General features: G+C 39.0%; 1 protein-coding gene across 22 annotated transcripts in view; it reads right to left on the reverse strand.

Moving 5' to 3' along the window:
- The window catches only part of SCMH1 (Scm polycomb group protein homolog 1), a 136,786-nt gene that overhangs the window by 102,667 nt on the left and 11,472 nt on the right, over nt 1–22,647 (reverse strand). For 8 of the 22 annotated variants that reach the window (XM_059689750.1, XM_059689766.1, XM_059689765.1 and 5 more), the window contains exon 2: nt 8,154–8,234. The exons of 4 other annotated variants lie outside the window; for them this stretch is intronic. In XM_059689750.1, the coding sequence (XP_059545733.1) occupies nt 8,154–8,178 (25 nt within the window). In that variant the 5' untranslated portion in view covers nt 8,179–8,234. Of the gene's footprint in view, nt 1–2,524; nt 2,655–8,153; nt 8,235–22,647 lie in introns of those variants that run through there. 10 more of the 22 variants (XM_059689757.1, XM_059689751.1, XM_059689764.1 and 7 more) reach the window with 5 other exon arrangements.

Genomic DNA, 22,647 nt, shown 5'->3' on the forward strand with positions numbered 1-22,647 from the left:
GTAACAATTCAGAAACCTGAAATCCTTTTTAATTGTCTGAACTCCCTGGCCTTCTAAATCAACTAGGTTATCAAATTATATCAGTTCTACCTCTAAAATGGCCATCTCCTCTGCTCCTAATCTGAGTTAAGTTTGCATTATCTCTCACCTTGACCAATAAAAGTTACTTAATTCCTGTTTGATCTCACTTCCTTTCAATCCATACTTTGGTATTAATTTTCTAAAATACGGATAGGATGAAACTTGTCACTACCTCATTTAAAAGCCTTCAAAGATCAAGTCCTAAACTCTATCTAAACATAACAAACATGTCATACTATTTCATATCTCTGGACTTTTCCCTCTTTCTCTATTTGAAAGAGTCCTATTTATTCATCATGGTCAAGGACAACTGTTATTTTGCAATAGTTTTCTGCTAACATCCCCAAGCAGAGTACAGGAACAGCTCTACCTCCTATTTCTATGCCTATCACAGAGTATCAGAACTAAATATTACTAAGCTAGTCAATATTGCTGAGACTTGGCACAAAGCAACCACTCAAAAAAAGAAAGAAAAAGTTTGTCTTTTTAACCAAACTCAGAAATAGTTACACAATGAGAGAAAAATTATATGTATTAAGAAGTCAATATTTAAAGGCATGCTTTCATAAAAACAATTTTGACATTGAGACTGTTACTTAGATACAGACATCTATAACAAGGCACTTGTCCTTTAATCTATAAGAGAAAGAAAAATACATATTGGACAATGCCATGCTGGACAACTGAAGTTCAGTGTGGCTGAAGCAGAAGAGAGCATGATAAGAGAAGTAAAATATAGTTAGTATCAGTGGCTATATTTTTTACTATAATGGAGAATGCAGATCTACAAGAATCAAGAAGTCAAAGGGCAGAGAAGCAGAGGTGAGGGATGGAGGAGAGAATATACCTATGGCCTATGGGACCTTGGTTCTCAAGGCCCATATACACCCTTGCTTTACACATGGATTTGGTTGTTCAACCTCCTTAGTGATTAAAAGAATTATAACTATTTCAGATGTAGAGACAAAAGAAAAGACTTTAGAGAAAATATGATTTTAGTGTCAAGTGAAAGAGCAAGCTTGACTTAATATCGGACAAATCATCCACCTTAGAAACTATGCTTAAACATAAAGAGATTTTAGCTTTGAATATTTCAGAGAAGGTTCTTAGTTTTCACAAATCTCAAATTTTACTAGAATTTAAACTCTGAATTTTATAAGATATGTCTATTTAATTCAACTAAAATTATTAAAAATATCATTATAAAATGGTAAGAATGTATACCTTCCAGAAATGGCTGTAAGTTTTAAGGACATCCTATACAATAAAAGCCTAATATGCAAATTGTTCCCTTGGGTGGTCATTTGACTGAGAGTTCGACTGCTCGCTATGATGTGCACTGACCACCAGGGGGCAGTGCAAAACATGGTGGGCATTGGCGACGTGGCGCTGGCAGTGGGTGGCAGTGGAGGTGCTGCTGGCCCTGATGGGCCCCGATGAGAGTGGGACCACAGCGGGATGGTGGAGCAGGTGAGTGGGAGGCGCCAGGCCAAGGTGGGTGTGAGTGAGGGCCCAATTGCCCCGCTGATCGCCCTGCAGATGGTGACCAGCAGGGGCAGCGGGGGCGGGGCTGCCGCCCGGCTCCCAGGCACTGAGGGAGCCAGGCAGAGGGCCTGGCTCTGATCGATCACCCAGCTCTGATCAGTCACCCCGCAGGTGAGATGGTGGAGCAGGTGAGGGGGCGGTGCCAGGCCAAGGCTGGGTACCAGGCAGGGCTGCAGGGCTGCGGGGCTGGGGGCACAAGCTGGGGCTGAGAGGCTGAGGGCGCGAGCTGGGGCCCGATCTCCACAGACCACCCCGAGGGACCCCACCTGTGCATGAACTCGTGCACCAGGACTCTAGTTTAAGTAAAATAACATAACGCAAAGTTTCTAGCATGGTATCACAGAGAAAAAATTCATTAAATAGGTTTTCTTTCTTTCCTTTCTTAATAATAATCTCTAGTGTAGTTGAACCATTACAGAAATATTTTTAAGTATTTAAATAAAAAGCAAAACTTCCACCCAGCCGGCATGGCTCAGTGGTTGAGCGCTGACCTATGAACCAGGAGGTCACCATTCAATTCCAGGACAGGGTACATGCCAAGGTTGCAAGCTCGATCCCCAGTGGGGGGCATGCAGGAGGCAGCCGATTAATGATTCTCTCTCATCATTGCTGTTTCTATCTTTCTCTCCCTCTCCCTCCTCTCTGAAATCAATACAAATATATATAAAAATAAATAACATTGAATGTCAACTATAATTGAAAATTTTAAAAAAAAAGCAAAACTTCCAACCTCCTTTCATGACCTGGAAAATTCATGCTAATGACAAAAATGACATCATGGCTAACAGAAAAGGATAATGAATAATCTAACTAGTAGTGAGAAATTATCTAAATTCAGTCCTTGCTAAGGCTCTTAATCCCTCTTACCTCCAAGACAGGAGGGTAAAAAGATACTTACCACTAGGCTGCATAGTCAACGAACTAAAAACTGGACAAGGTGTTAAGAAGTTTGGGATTTATCCCTGGATTCACCAATACCTTGCTCTGACCTCTGACAAGTCAGTTTCTCTGTACGTTAATTTCTCCATCTGTAAAGTTGGGGTGGGAAAGGAGGAGACATTTATTACCCTGTAAAGTACTGAGACTTTTAGTTATTAACAAAATAGGCTACATTATTAAAAAAGTAGGACAGACACAATTTTTTGCTTATTAGACGATCTCAGTGTTAGACAGTACCTTATAGTAAGTGCCACAGGTTTAATTTATCTAAGCCTCAATATCTGCAGAGATAAAGAATATAGATACTTGCTACATTTGTTTCCATGAAAATGTATAATCCTATATAATAAAAGCCTAGGTGGTGTCACTTGTGATGTCATCACAGGATGGCCGCCACAAGATGGCTGGCAGGGGAGGTCAGTTGGGGGCGAACAGGCCAGCAGTTGTGGGCAATCGGGCCGGCAGGGGAGGGCAGTTGGGGGTGAACAGGAGGGCAATTGTGGGAAATCGGGCCGGCAGGGGAGGGCAGTTGGGGGTGACCAGGCCAGCAGGGGAGGGCAGTTGGGGGTGACCAGGCCGGCAGGGGAGGGCAGTTAGGGGTGACCAGGTCTGCGGGGGAGGGTAGCTGGGGGCGACCAGGCCTGCGGGGGAGGGTAGTTGGGGGCAACCAGGCTGGCAGGGGAGGGCAGTTGGTGGCGACCAGGCCGGCAGAGGAAGGCAATTGCGGGTGACCAGGCCAGCAGGGGAGGGCAGTTGGGGCCATCAGGCCAGCAGGGGAGGGAAGTTGGGGATGATCAAGCCAGCAGAGAAGCAGTTAGGCATCAATCAGGCCAGCAGGGGATTGGTTAGGGGGCAAGCAGGCTGGCAGGCAGAAGAGGATAGGGGCAGTCAGGCAGGCAGGCAGGCAGGAGAGCGGTTAGGAGCCAGCGGCCCGGATTGTGAGAGGGATGTCCGACTGCCAGTTTAGGCCCTATCCCTATGGGGAGGTCTGTTTGACCTCCCAGATTGGAGAGGATGCAGGCCAGGCTGAATTTTGTGCATCGAGCCTCTAGTATAAATAAAATTTCCAATTAATTAGGTTAAGCCAGAAAAATCGAAAGATATTCAAACACCATTAACATGATGTAATGAACTGATCTGTGTTCCCATGAAATTCATATGTTAAAGTTCTAATCTCCAATGTGACTGTATATGGAGATAGGGCTTTTAAGGAAATAACTAAAGGTAAATGAGGTCATAGGGGTGGAGCTCTAATCTGACAGGACTGGTGTCATAAGAAGAGAGATACCAGAGATCTCTCTTTCTCTCCTTCTTCCTTCGCTCCCTCCACAAAGACATTCAGAGAAAAAGGCCAGATGAGGACACCTGTCTATAAGTCAAGGAGAGATGCCTCACCAGAAACCAGCCCTGCAAACACCTTGACCTTGAACTTCTAGCCTTAGGAACTGTGAGAAAATAAATTTCTGCTGTTTCAGCCACCCAGCCTGTAGTATTCAGTTATGGTAGCCCTCCCTGTCTAATACACATGGTCATAGGACAAATAGGCTGTAGTAATTCTCTGAGAGTACTTCATACAACAGTCGTCAGTTTTCCTGTTGCTCTAAAGAATCTTTAATCTTTTTTTTACAAAATAAAAACAAAACAAAATATTGAACTGAAAGTTAAATTTATTTATTTTTTGTTCATCTTCACTTAAGGATTATTTTTTCCATTGATTGTTTTAGAGAGAGTGGAAGGAAGGAAAGGGAAGGGAGAGAGAGAGAAACATTGATGTGAGAGAGACATCAATTGGTTGTCTCCTGCATACAGCCCCGACTGGGGCCAGGGATCAAACCTGCAACCCAGGTATATGCCACACCGGCCAGAGCTTGAAGTTATAATTTTATCCTGTTTTGAATATCAACTTTATTTTTCCTTAAAGTACTTAGGCAAATAATTAATTGTACTGAGCCTCAGTTTTTTAATCAGTAAAACAGGAATACAATCTTAATGCTACTTGCTTCACTAAGTAGTTGTGAAGAACAAATGAAAAAATGACTTTAAAAGTGCATAATACAAAGTGCAAAATACAGATAATAGAGATTATTCAGGAAAAACTTGCTGTTTACTACCTTTCTCAGAGAGAAAACTCAGAATCTGAATAATATAATGTACTTACAAAAAGGACATTAGAACCTCCTCTTACTAGTTAGCCCCTAAGGATTCTAATACTCACAATATTAGGACAAACACAAGTTTTGACTGGGACCTTTAAAAATTATGGTAATGTGATCTACTTGGGGGAAGTGAAAAAGCCTCTTGTTTATTTCAAAATACAGTAATGACACTAAGGGGCTGGAGTAAGAAGAGTAATCTGGGTCCGCTGATGTCCAGAGCCCTGAAACATTAAGACAGGAGTCTTTGCAATATCCTAGAAAATATAACCTCTTTTGATTTCTGAGAAGAGTGCAGGAGCATAGACTAGGGCAGGGGAGGGCAAACTTTTTGACTCGAGGGCCACAATGGGTTCTTAAACTGGACCGGAGGGCTGGAACAAAAGCATGGATGTAGTGTTTGTGTGAACTAATACAAATTCAAAGTAAACATCATTACATAAAAGGGTACGGTCTATTTTTTTTTTTAGTTTTATTCATTTCAAACGGGCCGGATCCGGCCCACGGGCCGTAGTTTGCCCACGGCTGGACTAGGGACATCTAAAGCAGTGCTGTCCAATAGAACTGTCAGTGATAATGAAAATGTTCTACATCTGTATTGTCTAATGAGTAGCCATTAGTCACATGTGGCTATTCAGCACCTAAATGTGCCTAGAATTACTGAAAAGCTGCATTTTTAATTGTATTTAATTTTCATTAAATTTAAATACATGCATGTTCAGTGGCTACTATATTGAACAGTGCAGATCTAGAGAATGTAAAGATTTTAGTTATTAGAAATCTTTGAGATAAAGATATATGTAACAGAAAAATCTACAAGGCTATGGAAGCATAGCCTTTTGAAATGTGACAAAACAATTACAATAGGTCATACCTTGAAGCAAGAAAAAAAACTCTTCATATATTGTGATATTAAGAAGAAAATCAGCCCTAGCTGGCTTGGCTCAGTGGATAGAGCATCAGCCTGAAGACTGAAGGGTCCCAGGTTTGATTCCAGACAAGGGCACATGCCAGGTTGTGGGCCTGATCCTCAGTAAGGATCAAGGAGCATGCAGGAAACAGCCGATCAATGATTCTCTCTCATCATTGATGCTTCTATCTCTCTTTCCCTCTCCCTTCCTCTCTGAAATCAATAAAAAAAAAAAAAAAAAAGAGGAAAAAAAATCAGCCCAGCCAGTGTGGCTCAGTGGTTGAGCATTGATCTATGAACCAGGAGGTCATGGTTTGATTCCTGGTCAGGGCACATGCCCCGGGTTTTGGGCTCGATCCCCAGGGTGGGGCGTGCATGAGGCAGCTGATCAATGATTCTCTCTCATCACTGATGTTTCCATCTCTCTTTCTCCCTCTCCCTTCCTCTCTGAAATCAACAAAAATATATTAAAAACAGAAAAAATCAGTTGTAAATTATCTCTTGTATATTAAAATAGCAATAATAATTATTATTAGCATTATATAGCTCTTATTTTTAAGTGTTTACTGTGTGCCAGATATTGTGCTAAGTATTTCAGTAAGACCATCCTCCCCTGTTTGATACCACTTAGTATGGTATCATTATTCATTTTTACAAATAAGGAAATGATACCAGGGAGGTTGATTAACTTTCTGAAAGTTCACAGTCAGAAGAAAAGGCAGAATTTGAACAAAAACTATGCTCTTAACAGCACCGTCTTTCTCCTCGAAATAAACAAATGAAAAAGAAACCTTACAAATGCTTCTAACACAAAATAGCCCAGCATGGGAAGAACTGCAACCAGATGTGAATGTGGATCTTCTACCCATTTTACTACAGTAAAAACTGAAGTTTGATCTGGACACTGAATAAGATTAGATACAGTCTGGGATTTAATAAGGTAAAATTAAGTTAAACAGAGGATGTTCATAGGAACTATGTTTTAAATTATTCATAGAGCTTGGAAAATAATGCAGGCTTTATGTGCTAGTACATGCACATACCAATGAGAGACAAGGTGAGGAAGGGAAAGGAGGAAGAGAACAGGGAAGGAAGAATGTTTCCCCCAGAAATGTAAGCTGAAAAGTAGGAGAAAGAAGAATCAAATGTACTTCTGAAAACCCATTATGACAAGATAGAAGTCTTTCAGTGTTAGATAACAGTTGTGGTTTTAATAAACCACAATCCTAAGCCAATATGCACAGAAATCAAATTGAAATGTTGAGAGCAGAACAAACTGTCCCACTGTGGTCATGGATGACAAGCTACAGGGAGGCAGGAGATAAGACAGAGGACTGGTCTGGGATGTGCCACTAATCAGCCACTCTCTGATTAGCAAGTATTCCTAGTGCCTCTCACCTGATCCTCTGCCTCCAGCTTTCCATTTATTTTGCTCCATTCATAGATGAATGTGATGAGATGGTAATATTCCTCTGGGATGATCCACCAGAAGAGGGGCCGGGGGAGGCAAGCTAGGCAATCACATTTGCCAAGAAAGCAATAAATCCTGTCTTGTGCATCAGCAGATGTGAACAAAGAAGATGAAGCAAATCTCTCCTTGGTGACTGTCCCTCCCCCACTCTCTCTGTAGCAATTATGCATCTCTGCAGTGCAGAGAGAACCTCTAGAGAACATCAATATTTCCTTTAACAAGCAAAGCAGCTAACAATGAGCGGCTAATGAAAATGCAGAGAAGCCATACTCTCTTTGTTGCTTCTTGAACAAGATTATTGGCATCAATGGTGCCACATCATACTTCCTGGAAATGCATAGTGTGTTAGGACAAAAGCCAGTAGTTTATTATAGATGTAAAAGAAAAGGGTAAGGTACAGAGATAAGTGACAGGAACTGATTGAGATGAGAATAGAAAAGTAGGTAGGCAGCAACTTGTGAAGAGCCTTGTTTGCTAAACTAAGACAATGGCATATTACATACTGAAGTGTTTTATGTCATCCTAAAGATCACGTTAGACATTCAATATCAAGGTATATTGAATTATTAATGGTATTTTACATCTATAAAGGGGCTTTAACTTTTTTCACAGACTTTACATACATTATTTCCAATGTTCATATAGCTTCCATACTTACATGTTTACTAAATTCTGATACTGATTATGAACTTATGATGTGAGAAGGGTAGGATTTAGAGGCAAAAGATCTAGGACTATATCTTGCCATTCACTGTAATACAATTTTGAATAGTCTCATAACCCTTCATTGTTTCCATGAAATAAGAATAGCAATAGTACCCACTTCATAAGATTACTGTAAAGACTGTATGAAATAATTCTGAAGAGCACTTTGCAAACTATAAAGAGCTGCATAAATAATATGCAGGACTTGTCAAAATTGCAGGATAAATTGGCAAGAAAGGGTGAGATTCTTCTATTCACTCTAGTTGTTTTTTTTGTGACACATCCATTAATACATAGCCTAATAGAGGGTAACTCTCTATTTCTTTTATGTATAAATACAGGTTCTGACCTTTTCGAGGATCTGATTTTTGCATGGTACCATCAGCTAAACCAAATAGGGAATCGTTTTCCTTTAGTAAGATGGAGAAATCTAGAAGCAAAAGATAGAAAAAATTAGAAATGTGAACAAACTACAGTAGACCAAAGAAGACAGACAGTGAAATTAGGTTTTTATCAGAGGAAACGAGCAGTCTGGACACCCAGACATAGTTTCCCAAGGGCAACAATATGGTTAGGTTTCCAATTTCCAGGATCCTTCCCTCAGCTTTGTGGATTCAGAATCCTAATTATGTTACAAATAGAAAAGAATCTTGACAGATCTATAGGCCATTAAACAATAATGGGTAAACTGAAATGTTCATTTATTAATTTACTGTGAGAAATATGACAGCCACATGAACTAAAATATTATACACTTAAAACTACAAAACACTAAAATAAAGTTAAAGAATCTATAATAATAAAAGCATAATATGCAAATTGACCAAATGGCTGAACAGCAGGACCACCATCCAGACGACCACACTATGACACGCACTGGCGCCAGGCCAGCCAAGGCAGATGCGATGCAATTGGTCAGGGGGCTCCGCCATTGCCTCATGATTGCCCCGCAGAGGGAGGCCCAGGCCACCGGCTGGCGAGGCAATTGATCAGGGAGCTCCGTGATTGCCCCAAAGAGGGAGGCCCAGGCCACCAACAGGTGGGCTGAGGTGGGTGGGGCTTCCCTCTGTGGGGCCATCGATCAAGGAGCCCTGGCCGGGTGGGCGGGCCCTCCCCTCCCTCTGCGGGGTGATGGATCCCGGTGCTCCTGGACTGTGAGAGGGTGCAGGCCGGGCTGAGGGACCCTCCCTCTGCAAGTGCATGAATTTCATGCACTGGGCCTCTAGTACATAAATAAGTGGAAAGACATCTGTGTTCATAAATTGGAAGACTAATATTGTTAAGATAACAATAATACCCAAAGTGATCTACAAACTCAATGCAATCCCTTTTAAAAATCCCAATGACGTTTTTTGTAGAAATATAAAAAACCATCCTAAAATTCACATGGACTTTCAAAGGATCCCAAATACCTTAAACAATCTTGAAAATAAAGATCGAATTTGGAAGATTCACAATTTCTGATTTCAAAACTTATTACAAAGCTACAGTAATAAAAACAGTATGATCTGGGCATAAGGACAGACATATAGACAAATGGAATAGAACAGAGGACCCAGAAAAAAAGCCTAACATATATGGTCAAATGATTTTCTACAAAGGTGTCAAGACCATTCATAGGAAAAAGATACTCATTTCAACAAATGATGCTGGGAAACCTGATACTCACATGCAAAAAAAATGAAGTAGATTGTTTTCCTTAAACCTTATTCAAAAATTAACTCAAAATGCATCAAAGACCTAAACATTAGAGCTAAAATTATAAAACTCTTAAGAGGAAACATAAGGGGAAATCTTCATGGATTTGCAATGATTCTTGGATATGACATCTAAAGCAGAGGCAAACCCCCTAATACATTGAATTTCATTAAAATGAAAAACATTGTGTATCAAAGGACACTATCATGAGAGTGAAAAGACAACCTACAGGATGGGAGAAAATATTGGCAGATCATATATCTGATAAGGGATTAATATCAATTTAGAATATATACAAGAACTCCTATTGCCCAGCCAGTGTGGCTAAGTGGTTGGCATCAACCTATGAACCTGGAGGTTATGGTTTGATTCCTGGTCACGGTACCTGCCCAGGTTGTGGGCAGTGTTCAGGAGGTGGCTGGCCCATTGATGATTCTCTCTCATAATTGATGTATCTATCTCTCTTCCTCTCCCTTCCTTTCTCTGAAATAAATAAAAACGTATTTTTAACAATTAAAAAAAAATAGAACTCTATAATTCAACAACAAAACCCCTCAAACAACCCAATTAAAAAAACAGGCAAGGGAACTGAACAGACATTTCTCCATTTATCTATACAGATGGTCAATAAGCATACAAAAAGATACTTAACATCATTAATTATTAGGGAAATGTAAATCAAAATTACAATGAGATACCACATTACTAATGTCCATTAGGATGGCTATTATGAAAAAAATAATAATAATAAGTGTTGGTGAGGATGTGGAGAAACTAAAACTCTTGCAAATTGCTAATGGGAATAAAAAATGGTGCAGCTGTGGAAAATCTCAGAGAGTTGAACAAAGAATTACCAAATGATCTAGCAACTCCACTCTCAGGCATATACCTAAAATAACTGAAAGCAAGGACTGACGCTGCTATGAACACTGTCCACTAATATTCATAGCAGCATTATTCACAACAGCCAAAGGGAAGAAATGATTCAAGTGTCCATCAATAAATGAAAAGATAAACAAATGTGGCATATTCATACAATGGAATATTATTCAGCCATAAAAAGGAATGAAATTCTAATACTTGCTATAACATGGATGAATCTTAAAAACATTATGCTAAGTGAAATGAGCCAAAATCAAAGGGATAAATATTGTACAATTGCACTTACATTTGGTAACTAGAATAGGGAAATTCATAGAGGTTTGGTAGGGTGGGTAATGAAGAGTTATGATTTAATAGGTTCAGACTTTCTGTTGGGATGATGAAGAAGTTCCAAAAATGGATAGTAGTAAATGCTATATAACACTGAAATGTACTTAATGAATTAAAATGGTAAATTTTATGGCATGTATATTTACTACACACACACAGAAATCAAACAGGCAACAGGTGAATCTGCATCAGTCCTATTTTGACAGTCCTATTCAACCAATTCGTAACAGGAATACAAAAAGGTTCACAGGGACTTTCAAGTAACTAAGTATTAGAGTCATAGCATTTCCTTTCCTGAATAATCCTAGATGTAACCTATCAATTTTCTCTCTGACCTTCCATTTAGCATGTTTCCAGGCTATCTTTTGATAGACATATCCTTTCATTGGCTAATGTGGCTATCTGTATATAGCAAGTGGTACAGATAGGTTTTGGATTTGAATATTAACTCTGTCACTAGCTATGTAAACTTGGACAAGTAACTGTCTCTGGGCCTCAATGTATATATCTTTAAAGTGGAAATAATAGTGTCTACTGCAAAGGGTCTCTGAGGGTTTAATGGCATTATCTATTTTAATGAGTTAATATAAATAAATATCTGATAGGGAGTACTTCCCCACCTCCCTAACTTTTTGTCATATTACTGATTACTGAGAAGTCAGTCAGTTCTCTGTATATTGGCTCTATTGGCATCCATACAATCATCACCACAGTTCTCTGTAGTTTAGAGGGTCTTGCTAATATCTGTATCAGAAACCTTCTCTCAAAAGACCAAAAGCAAATGCAGATAAATTCATTTCTGCCTACCTCACAGACTTCCCCTTACAGGATTCCATCCTCCCTGAGGACAGAGAGACTGTCAGGCTTATTTTATATCCCAAACATTACCTAGCAGAAAAAATAAGACTCAGTTTTTTTAAATTGAATTTTCAACAATTCTAAGTTTTTATAACAGAATCTTACATAAATTCCCAAGTATGCAAGTTCTATTTCTATACTTGTAGAATAAAAACAATAAGGTAAAACCAATAAGTATGATTCTCTTTCAGTGATAAGAACCTATGTAAAGTCTAAAAGGTGTTAGGTTTGACAGTTACCATTTCAAAGCCTGCTACACTATAACTGGCTTGCATTAAAAGTGCCAGAAATAAAAGAGTAAATCCAACATCCCACCATGAAAACATTCAATATTAAAGTAGATATAAGACAAAATTACATTATACAAATTAGAAAAATATCAATTTAATCTCCACTTAAAAAGCAGACCATCAAATCACATAATGATCAGAGGATAGCATCAAATAAAAATTCATATTCCTGATTTACTCCTAAATCACACTGGTCAGACATTCAATTTCACCTTGCCTGATTAACCTAAACTCCTTCAACAACACCAATTAGGATTACCATCAGTATAAATATGCTGGATATAAAACTGGGATTAGGAGACAAGAGAACCATAACAAAGAAACTGAAAGGTTACAAGGAAAGGAGGCTAAGATCACTTTTCTAAATAAACTTTCATATTGTTATTTTAATGAACCATCATAGAAGAAGGGAACCAACTATGTGCTAGGTTCTGTGCTAAGCACTTTAAAATAAAGTATAATACCCATAATGAAAAGTACACAAATACTAAGTACACAGCTCAACAAACTTTTACAATGTGTCTCCAAACCAAGAAAGAGATCATTACTAGCGCCTGAAGTACTCCTTTTGCTTCCTCTCTGAGTCATTACTCTACCGAAGAGTAAACAATGCCTTGATTTCTATCATTGTAGATTAGTTTTGCCTATTTTGAATGCTATAAAAATAAAATTACATCACATGTACTATATTTTATGTACACTTTCTTCCACTCAACATTTTGTTTGTGAGATTTATTCATGGTGCTCCTACTAGGCATTTTTATCTTTATTACCTGATTTAAAGCACCCAATAATTCTGACATTTTTAGGTTAAAAAAAAAAGCGCCAAGGTTCTGATATTAAATAAGATTAAGGTATCCAGGGTCACATGGCTACTAAATGGAAAGGCTAAAGTTAAAGATGGTCTCATTTCAAAATCCATGCTCTTTTAGGTTCCATTATGCTTGCCTAATATATAGTTTAAAAACAACAAGAAGTCAATCCCTTCCCTAGTTTACTTATCATAGGCCATATATGTGTAAAGAGGCTTGGCAAATAGTTACTATGCAAATGTAAGAAATTATTATTAGCATAAAGAAGGAGCTACCCAGAGCAATGGTTTTCAAATCTTTGTTTTATTGTGGATCCACAAACTTAATTCCTGGTATTTTTACAACAATATGCATTCCTGAAAAACCTTATATTCTGTAAAAAAAAATCTACTAAAAATGGGCTTGTGGGAAAAGGAAAATTAGAAATAGACTACTAAAAGCCCATGGAACTTTGTATCATTTACACACACACACACACACACACACACACACACACACACACACACACACACACACTATAAGGGTCTGAGTCATTAAGAAAAGGTCAAATTAGACTCAACAAACTAAATTAAAAAGAAGGGGGGGGGGAAGAAAGGGTACAATCCATTTTAGAATACTTTCCACCTAAAATAATTTTTAAAATAAAGTTTTAATGTATATTCAATAAATTAAACGTGTAGCTATTCAGAACATTAAGCTTCTAAAAGTGACTTATTTCCCCAAGGTTTCCTAGAGTGAAGATTTGAGTGCATGTCACCATCTACAGACAGGAGTTACTTAATAAAAGCTTTTCATGGTGACAAAATTAAAACCTGAGGTCAGACTCATATGGCTTTGGGGACCCATAAGAGACTATTAACTCATTTACCACTTTTTAAAATCGGTTCATACTGCCCAAGCAGACCTTTAAAAGATGTCTATGCTACATGGTACCAGCAATCTCAAGACCAACTTTATTCTATTAGAGTCTAATACAGGGGTGGGCAAACTTTTTGACTTGAGGGACACATAAAAGGGTACAGTCTTTTTTTTTTTTTTTAGTTTTATTCATTTCAAACGGGCCGTAGTTTGCCCACGGCTGGTCTAATAGGACCGAGTCCCATTTTTATATCCTTAGAAAACTACCTCCTTAGACATAGAGCCCTGAACTAGATTAAATCCTCCCCTGCTTAGGCCATGGAGACATTTGAGACCATTATGTTTTCTATGTACCAAGAATCTGAGAGGTAACTTAGACCTAAACTTTGTCTGGTTCATTCTTTGTCACTGAGTAGTCACCCTCTTCAGGGCTGCAAATTCTTCACCTGAAAACTAGGAGGTTTTTAGAACTCTATAGTGCTTTCTCAGGAAGGTCTTGCCTCTGTTTCCTCATCATCCACTTCTAAAAATATCTGATTTTATAGCTTCACAGAAAAATAAGGAAAATTATTGAAATAAGGAAAATTTATCATATCAGCTGTCTTCCTGTGAGCTACTCAGGCAATTATCCTGACACCCATTTCTGGTTGGGAAACTCTGAGACTACCTTTCTTCATCTATACCAGTGGTTCTCAACCTTCTGGCCCTTTAAATACAGTTCCTCATGTTGTGACCCAACCATAAAATTATTTTCATTGCTACTTCATAACTGTAATGTTGCTACTCTTATGAATCGTAATGTAAATATCTGATATGCAGGATGGTCTTAGGCGACCCCTGTGAAAGGGTCGTTTGACCGCCAAAGGGGTCGCAACCCACAGGTTGAGAACCGCTGATCTATACTAATAAAAGGGTAATATGCTAATTAGATTGGACATCTTCCAACATCTTCCAGAATTCCTCCTGGACAAAGCCATGGTGGCAGGGGCCGAGGCAGAGGTGGTTAGGGGTGATCAGGCCAGCAGGGGGGAGCAGTTAGGGGGCAATCAGGCCGACAAGGGGGAGCAGTTAGGGGCGATCAGGCCGGCAGGGGAGGGCAGTTAGGGGGCGATCAGGCTGGCAGGGGAGGGGAGTTAGGGGGCGCTCAGGCCGGCAGGGGGGAGTAGTTAAGGGGCGATCAGGCTGGCAGGCAGAGGCGGTTAGGGGCGATCAGGCTGGCAGGCAGAGGCAGTTAGGGGTGATCAGGCTGGCAGGGGAGCAGTTAGGGGCATCAGGCCGGCAGGCAGAGGTGGTTAGGGGCAATCAGGCAGTCAGGCAAACTGTTAGGAGCCAGCGGTCCCAGATTGCGAGAGGGTGCAGGCTGGACTGAGTGACCCCCCCACCCCCGTGCACGAATTTCATGCACTGGGCCTCTATCTAGATAATAAAAGCCTAAGTGACTGGTTACGGCAGAACCGGTAGCTATAATGCTCACTGACCACCAGGGGGCAGATGCTCAACGCAGGAGCTGCCCCTTGGTGGTCAGTGTGCTCCCATGGGGGAGCACCACTCAGCCAGAAGCCAGCTCACAGCTGAGGAGCGCAGTGGCAGTGGCAGGAGCTTTTCCCACCTCTGCAGCAGCACTAAGGAGCAGAGAACCAAGTGGTAAGGAGCAGCAAGCAGGAGGGTGGTAAGGAACGAGGGCTTAAGCTGGCAATCAGACATCCCCGAGGGGTCCTGGACTGCAAGATGGTGCAGGCCAGGCTGAGGGATCCCCCTCCCCAGTGCACAAATTTCATGCACCGGGCCTCTAGTTATAACAATAAGACCAAAAGTCCATCCAGTGAAATGTGTCTATGTGAATCCAAAATAGTATAGCAATCTAAGGAAAGAACTCACTTTTCTAGAAAACTTACTTGACTAAGAGGGCATGGAATAATTTTTGACTGGTATTAGCTAGGGCATATCATAGATTTAAAAAAGAGAAGCTATTTGTGGGTGATACAGAAAGAATATATAATAAGCATTCCAAACAGCTAAGGCAGAAGAGTGGCACTATTTGTTAAGAGTTACTCAGTATTTACTAGGAATCTTTTCTGTTAACTGCTGAGAATAATGCCTCTTTAAACAAGTCAGATAACCTTTGTACGCATATAATCATGGAAAGAGCAGGAACCACGAAGCACGAGAGGAAAAGAAAAATGTCCAGTTTCACTTCAGAGATAAAACTTTATGGTTGCATGGCTTTTTGAGGTTGTTGTTTTTTTAATCCCAGAAATTTAGCTTTTAGGGAATAAAACACCTTTTACCTTCCTCAGCTTTTAACCCAGCAATTTATCCCTGAATTAAAATCTACTTTAATTCTTCTTCATTTTACTTCTGTGGGATTCACTGGACAGGATTAGTGGTAGACTTTTTTTCAGAGAACAATTTTATATGGCAGTACTAGTTCAGAGAACTCCAGATATTTACTTCATCAAAATCATTGATAGGTGTCTAACCTGTGCAATACTCTTTAACATAGAGCAGTTAATTCATAACTTTTTTTCCCACCCTGACATATCTGAAGAATACAAAACACTTTATCAGTGAAGGCAGGCTCATTAAAGGCAATGATTTTAAGCAAGAGGGTAGGAGTAGAATGAATTTGATGGGAAAGGAGCCTCCACTGGGTGAAGGTTTTTTGGGTTCTCCAGGGGTATTTGTGTAATTAGAAAAAGTATCTCCCCCAGGCCATATGCTTCTTCCATTGCCCTTCCCCAAGCCTCATGCTCCAGAGCAGTGTCCTCCAACAGAAATATAATTTGAGCCACGTATGTCAGTTTAAGTTTTCTAGTAGTCACGTTTTAAAAAGTTAAAAAATGTGAAAATTATTTTAAGTATTCATTTTAATTAACACAATATATTTAAATATTATCATGTTAGCCAGCAATCATAAAAACCAATGAATTCTTTATATTTCTTATAATGTCTTCAAAATCTGATGTGTATTTACAGTTATAGTTTATCTCAACTCAGATGCTAAATTTTTATTAGAAATTCTTGACCTGTATTCAAATTTCATAAAATTTACAGTTGGAAAAGATTCATATACTAAGTTATTCAAAACATACTTAAAATTTTTCCTGTATCAGAGATGTTTTTAAATTTAATTAAAATTAAATAAGATTTACAATTTAGTACTTCAGCTACACTAAACACGTGGCTATTATGTTAGACAATCCATATCTAGAGGAAATAAATAATAAAATTAAATATTAAGTACTTACTATGTGTCAAGCTTTGTTCTCAGTACTTTACTTGTACTAAATTGTTCAATTCTCACAACCCAGTAAGCTAGGTAATATTATTACCTTCATTTTACTGATGAGGAAACCAGTGCAGGAAGATACCTTATAATTTGCACAAAGTTACACAGTTAGTATATTAGTAAATGGTGGAGCTTGGATTCCAAGCAAGGTAATTTGGCCTATTTCTTGTTTCTGAGGCTTAGAGTTTTTCCAGGAAAGCTGGGCTATCCTTCCTATATAATAAAAGGCTATTATGCAAACTGACCAAATGGAGGAACAACCAGTCGCTAGGACATGCACTGACCACCAGGGGGCAGACGCTCAACACAGGAGTTGCCTCCTGGTGGTCAGTGTGTTCCCACAGGGGGAGTGCTGCTCAGCCAAAAGCCAGGCTCATGGCTGGTGAGCACAGCAGCGGTGGCAGGAGCCTCTCCCTTCTCCTTGGCTACGCTAAGGAGCAGTGAGCCCAGTGGTGAGGAGCAGTGAACAGGCGGGCAGTAAGGAGCGAGGGGTCCCAGAATGCGAGAGGGGTCCCGGACTGTGAGAGGGTGCAGGCCAGGCTGAGGGACCCCCTCCACCTCCCGAGTGCACGAATTTTGTGCACTGGGCCTCTAGTTTAGTATACCCGAGTTATGAATAAACACAATCTTTGGCCTATGTTTGGTTAGAGGTTCTCACCATTGGCTGATTGTCTCCATTATATGTCCTATCTTGATTATATGTTAACGTAAATTAGATCATGTCACTCCCCTGCTTAAAATCTCAAGACTCCCCATAGCACTTAAAATTAAATCCCAGTACCTCATCCTGACCCACATAATTGTACATGATCTGATCCCGGCCTCTACCAACTTTTCTCCTACCACTCTCATTCATTTTGCTCAAGCCAAGCAGGCCTTCTCTGCTCCTGATGCAGGCCAAGCTCCTTACCTACTACTTTAGGACTTTATACTACCTGGAATGCTCCACTTCATATTCATATAGCTGGCTTCTTATTATTGAAGTCTCAGCTTAAATGCCATCTTCCCAGATAACCCTTCCCTGACCACTCAATCTAGAATAGTCACCCAGGCTCTATCATATCACTCTTAATTCTCCACAGCAGTTAGCACCATTTAATATGCTCCTTATCTATTTACTAGAGGTCCAGTGCACAAAATTTGTGCACTCCGGGGGGTGGGATGGGGAGGGTCCTTCAGCCCAGCCTGCACCCTCTCGCAGTCCGGGACCCCTCAGCAGACATCCCTCTCACAGTCCGGGATCCCTCTCGCAGTCCGGGACCCCTTGCTCCTTACCGCACGCCTGCTTGCTGCTCCTTACTGCTCAGCTCACTGCTCCTTAGCACAGCTGAGGAGGAGGGAGAGGCTCCTGCCATCTCCGCTGCGCTTGCCAGCTGTGAGCCCAGCTTCCCCGTGGGAGCGTACTGACCACCAGGAGGCAGCTCCTGCGTTGAGCATCTGCCTCCCTGGTGGTCAGAGCATGTCATAGCGACTGGTTGTTCCACCATTTGGTCTATTTGCATATTAGCCTTTTAATACATAGGAAGAATTTGTCTCTTCTACTGGGGCCTCATCAGTGTTATTTATTAAGCACTATATCCCAGTACTTGGAATAGTGCCTGGTATTGAGGAGGTACTCAATAAGTATTTTTGAATGAAATGAATGAAGGCTAATCATTAAAAAAAAAAGGCATGCAATTCAAAAATTATATGACCAGAGCACAATGACTACTTTTTGAATTTAAAGAATAGTATTTTCACCCTGGCCAGTATGGCTCAGTTGTTTGAGCATTGTCCTGTGCACTGTAAGGGTTGCAGGTTCAATTACCAGTCAGGGCACATGGCCAGGTTGCAGGCTTTATCCCTGGTAAGGGTGCATGCGGGAGGCAGCGGATTGATATTTCTCTCTCTCTCTCCCTTAAATAAAAAAACAACAACTTATTTTTAAAACAGGAATAACATTTTGGGTGGTTTGAATATAAACTCAGATGATTTCTGAGAGAGAAAATTTGTGGAAAATCTCTTAAAATGAAACAAAACAAGCTGGAGCCTTTAGTATCTGTAAGTCACTCTAGAATTTGACAGGATCAAGGTAATGAGAGGATGAAGTAGTTAAGAGACATAATCATGAATATAATTTGGTTTTTCAAAGACTTCTGAATACAGTCCTCACAGCATATTAAGGAAATACACAAAACATAATGGCAAATTCTATTTGATTAAAAATCACTAAAAATATGAGATTTAAAAAATATGAGAAAGTACCCAGCTACTTAGCAGCATTGGAAAATAGGGAAGAGTACCATCAAATAACCAGAAACTTTGAAGAATTTCTGTAATATATAATCTAAATAGAACTATATAATGGAGAAAATCAATCAATTGCTGAGAGACTCTAACCCAACATAGGTAAAGGATTGTATTTACTCCTAAGGCATTCTAAATAGATGAGCTGTCCTGGGGAAACACCCAAGCTAAGAAACAAGAAATGGGAGTTGATGGAAAGTATTGAAATACCTGAGATTTTAAGACCTGTGCATCTCTCTCTAATCAAACAAAGCTTCTAGCTGCACTGTTTGCCACTAGGCACAAAATGTACAGTAGTATTACTTTTTATTAATTTTAAAAGGAGAAAAAGGCAAGGACTACCATAAAGAACCTACTCTAAATGTGAAATTGAAAAAAAATTAGCTGATGGCATTCTCAGGAAAATGCAATAGGATGAATTAAGGTTAGAAATGAAGGTAGGAACACAAATAGTACAAAAAGATCAAAATAATGAACAACCTGGTAAATAAAATTCTTCATAGGAACAGAGCAATGTAAATAGAAAAGCTATTTAATTATAAATATTTGAAATGCATTTGTACTCCTGGCCTCCAAATTAATTTAAATATCTTTTAGAAAAGTCCTAAAAAATCACCAGAGAAATTTCAATACAGCTAGGTAGGTAGAGGGATACATAAATAGACATGTAATATTTACAAGTAATGGTAAAATTTAGATGGTGAACATAAGGTTTTCCATTGCACAATCCTTTTCATTTTGTTATATGTTTGACATTTTTCACAAGTAAAAAAACAACTTTAAAATATCTCAGAGAAGATGCTGTATCAAAGCTCAAACTTGGGCAACATTGGATAACAGTGAAAAAGTGGGTAGGCTAGAGCGAAGAGACTAAAGGCAAGAATGTTGGTTTGGTTTGTTGTTGTTTTTTAGCACTTTTACATATATGACCATTTCATCAAGAATCTGACAGGATCAAGGTAATGAGAGGATGAAAGTAGTTAAGAGATAATATCTCAATAGTGCCTGGTATTGAGGAGGTACTCAATAAGTATTTTTGAATGAAATGAATGAAGGCTAATCATTAAAAAAAAAAAAAAAAGGCATGCAATTCAAAAATTATATGACCAGAGCACAATGACTACTTTTTGAATTTAAAGAATAGTATTTTCACCCTGGCCAGTATGGCTCAGTTGGTTGAGCATTGAAAGGCAAGTGATATTACTCCATTACACACACACACACACACACACACACACACACACACATACATATCACCCCTAAGGCTCTGAGAGTACCTTAACTAAGTTATACTGATATCAGTGAATAGTAAACCTGGGATCAAAATATGTATGTAGGTTTAAAAATCTTCATAAAATCTAATCTATCTTTATCATTGATTTTCCACAAGTATCTAAGAAAGTGACTCTATCTCAGCTTTACTTGGAGAAGCACTTTAAATAATAAAAACATATGAAATATACTTTATAAAACGTTTTTAAAAATGTTTTTATTGATTTTAGAGAGAGGAAGGGAGAGGGAGAGAGAGAGTCATTGATCTGCTGCCTTCTGCACATCCCTCATTGGGGATGGAGCCTGCAATGGAGCATGTGCTCCGATCAGGAATTGAACCAGTGACCTTTTGGTGCATGGGAAAACATATTTTTACAATATACTGTACAAATATAAATGACTTCTAGTTTCACTCCTTTATAATTTTCAAAGTTAACTGACTTACATATTATTTTATTTGTATTAGTTATATGTATACATCTTTACAGTTCTTTTAGCACTATAATTCCCTTGAAATTAGAATTCTGATCTGAATCATTACTACAGTCTTTGTAATAGCACCTTGGATAGTTTAATGAATGTTCACATACAGAAAGAATGTGATCCTCACAGTAAATATGCAAGATGGCTAGGAAATCTACTCATGTTATCCTTATTAAGCACTTGAAACAGAAGTGGAGTAAACTCTGATGCTATTTCTCAGCTAAAAAGCTCATTTGTTGAGCTAAGGCTCTGGTCTTTTCCTATTACACTAAGATACTAAAAAAGATACTAAGTCTAATTCTCCAACTGAGAGTCTGGCAGGGTAGCCAAAGGAAAATACTTTTGTTATGTTATTTTTTTAAATGTTTGGAAAACTCTAAAATATGGATCTTCATGTGAATATAAAATATTTGTAACCTTTCGGCTTTCTTTTTGTTTTACTGGGACAGTGGTAGAAGGAAAATAAAAGTGCGTCTTAAAAATCCTACACTTGGGCCCTGGCGATGTGGCTCAGTTGGCTGGGCATTATCCCATGCACTGAAAGGTTGCTGGTTCTATTCCTGGTCAGGGCATATGCCTGGGTTGTGGGTTTGATTCCAGGTTATGGGCTCAATCCCCGGTAGAGGGTGTGCAGGAGGCAGCTGATGGATGTTTCACTCTCACATCGATGTTTTTTTCTCTCTCTTCCTCTCCCTTCCTCTCTAAAAATCAATAAAAATTCTTTTTAAAAAATCCTATACTTGGTCATAAGTTACTTAAAACGCAATAAAAACATAAGTTACAAATATAACATCTAAGATTTATACTTAGCTCATGGGAGCGATTCCACTTATATATGTTACTTCATATGATTTTCCATAACATCCAGTATGAGATTATCCCCATTTCACTGATAAGAAAACTTAAAGAGTTAGTTTAGAGAGTTAGTAGGTGATTGAACTAGGATTTTAAACAATCTAGGTCATGCTCTTTACAGTATATTATATTGTTACTTGCTTGCACAAAACTAATCAATAGTCTTCTGATTGGTCTCTTTTTACTTCCATTCCACCATATATATGACAACCAGAATAACTTCTAAAATAAAAAGTCAATCATATTGACTCTCTGTTTAATATCTTTCCATAGATTCATGTAGCCCATAGAATGAAATCCACCAAAGTCCTTGGCATTGCTATACCTTTCAAAACCTAAATCCTTTAAGATTTGGCCCTTGACTACTTATTTCTCCAGCCTCATCTACCTATTTTTTCCTTCTCTTTACCTTCCTCCCCTAAGTTATTCTAAATGATCTATAGTCCCTCAACTCATCTATAATGAAGTCCCTTTTCCCATTACACACTCAATTTGTCAAATTACCACTGATCCTTCAAAATTTAACTCAGAAATCAGTGTATCTACTTTTCCTCAGCCTTTTTAGCACTTTTCCCTAATAATAATTTCTTCTGTACTATATTGCTATCTGGTTTATACTTAAAGCATTTAAATACTGTATTGTTTATATGCCTCTACAGCCTATTTGACAGTGAGGCCCTAATGGATATCTTATTCATCTTTATATCCCTAGCGTCTAATACACTGTCTGATGATAATAGGCATCAGATAAATGTTAAGTTGAATTCAAGTACAATTAGAAAGTACACAAGTATTAAAAAAAAATAAGAATTTCAATTTTGCAAAATACAAATGTTTCGAAGGGGGAAAAGAGCCTGAAATCCTTTAACTGAACTGTATATAACAATGGCAGTTGTCCTGAAGGTCCCTGCTAGCACTCTGTGCCCCAGC

This window comes from Myotis daubentonii, chromosome 3 (assembly GCF_963259705.1).
Source record: "Myotis daubentonii chromosome 3, mMyoDau2.1, whole genome shotgun sequence".
NCBI classification, from domain to species: Eukaryota; Metazoa; Chordata; class Mammalia; order Chiroptera; family Vespertilionidae; genus Myotis; species Myotis daubentonii.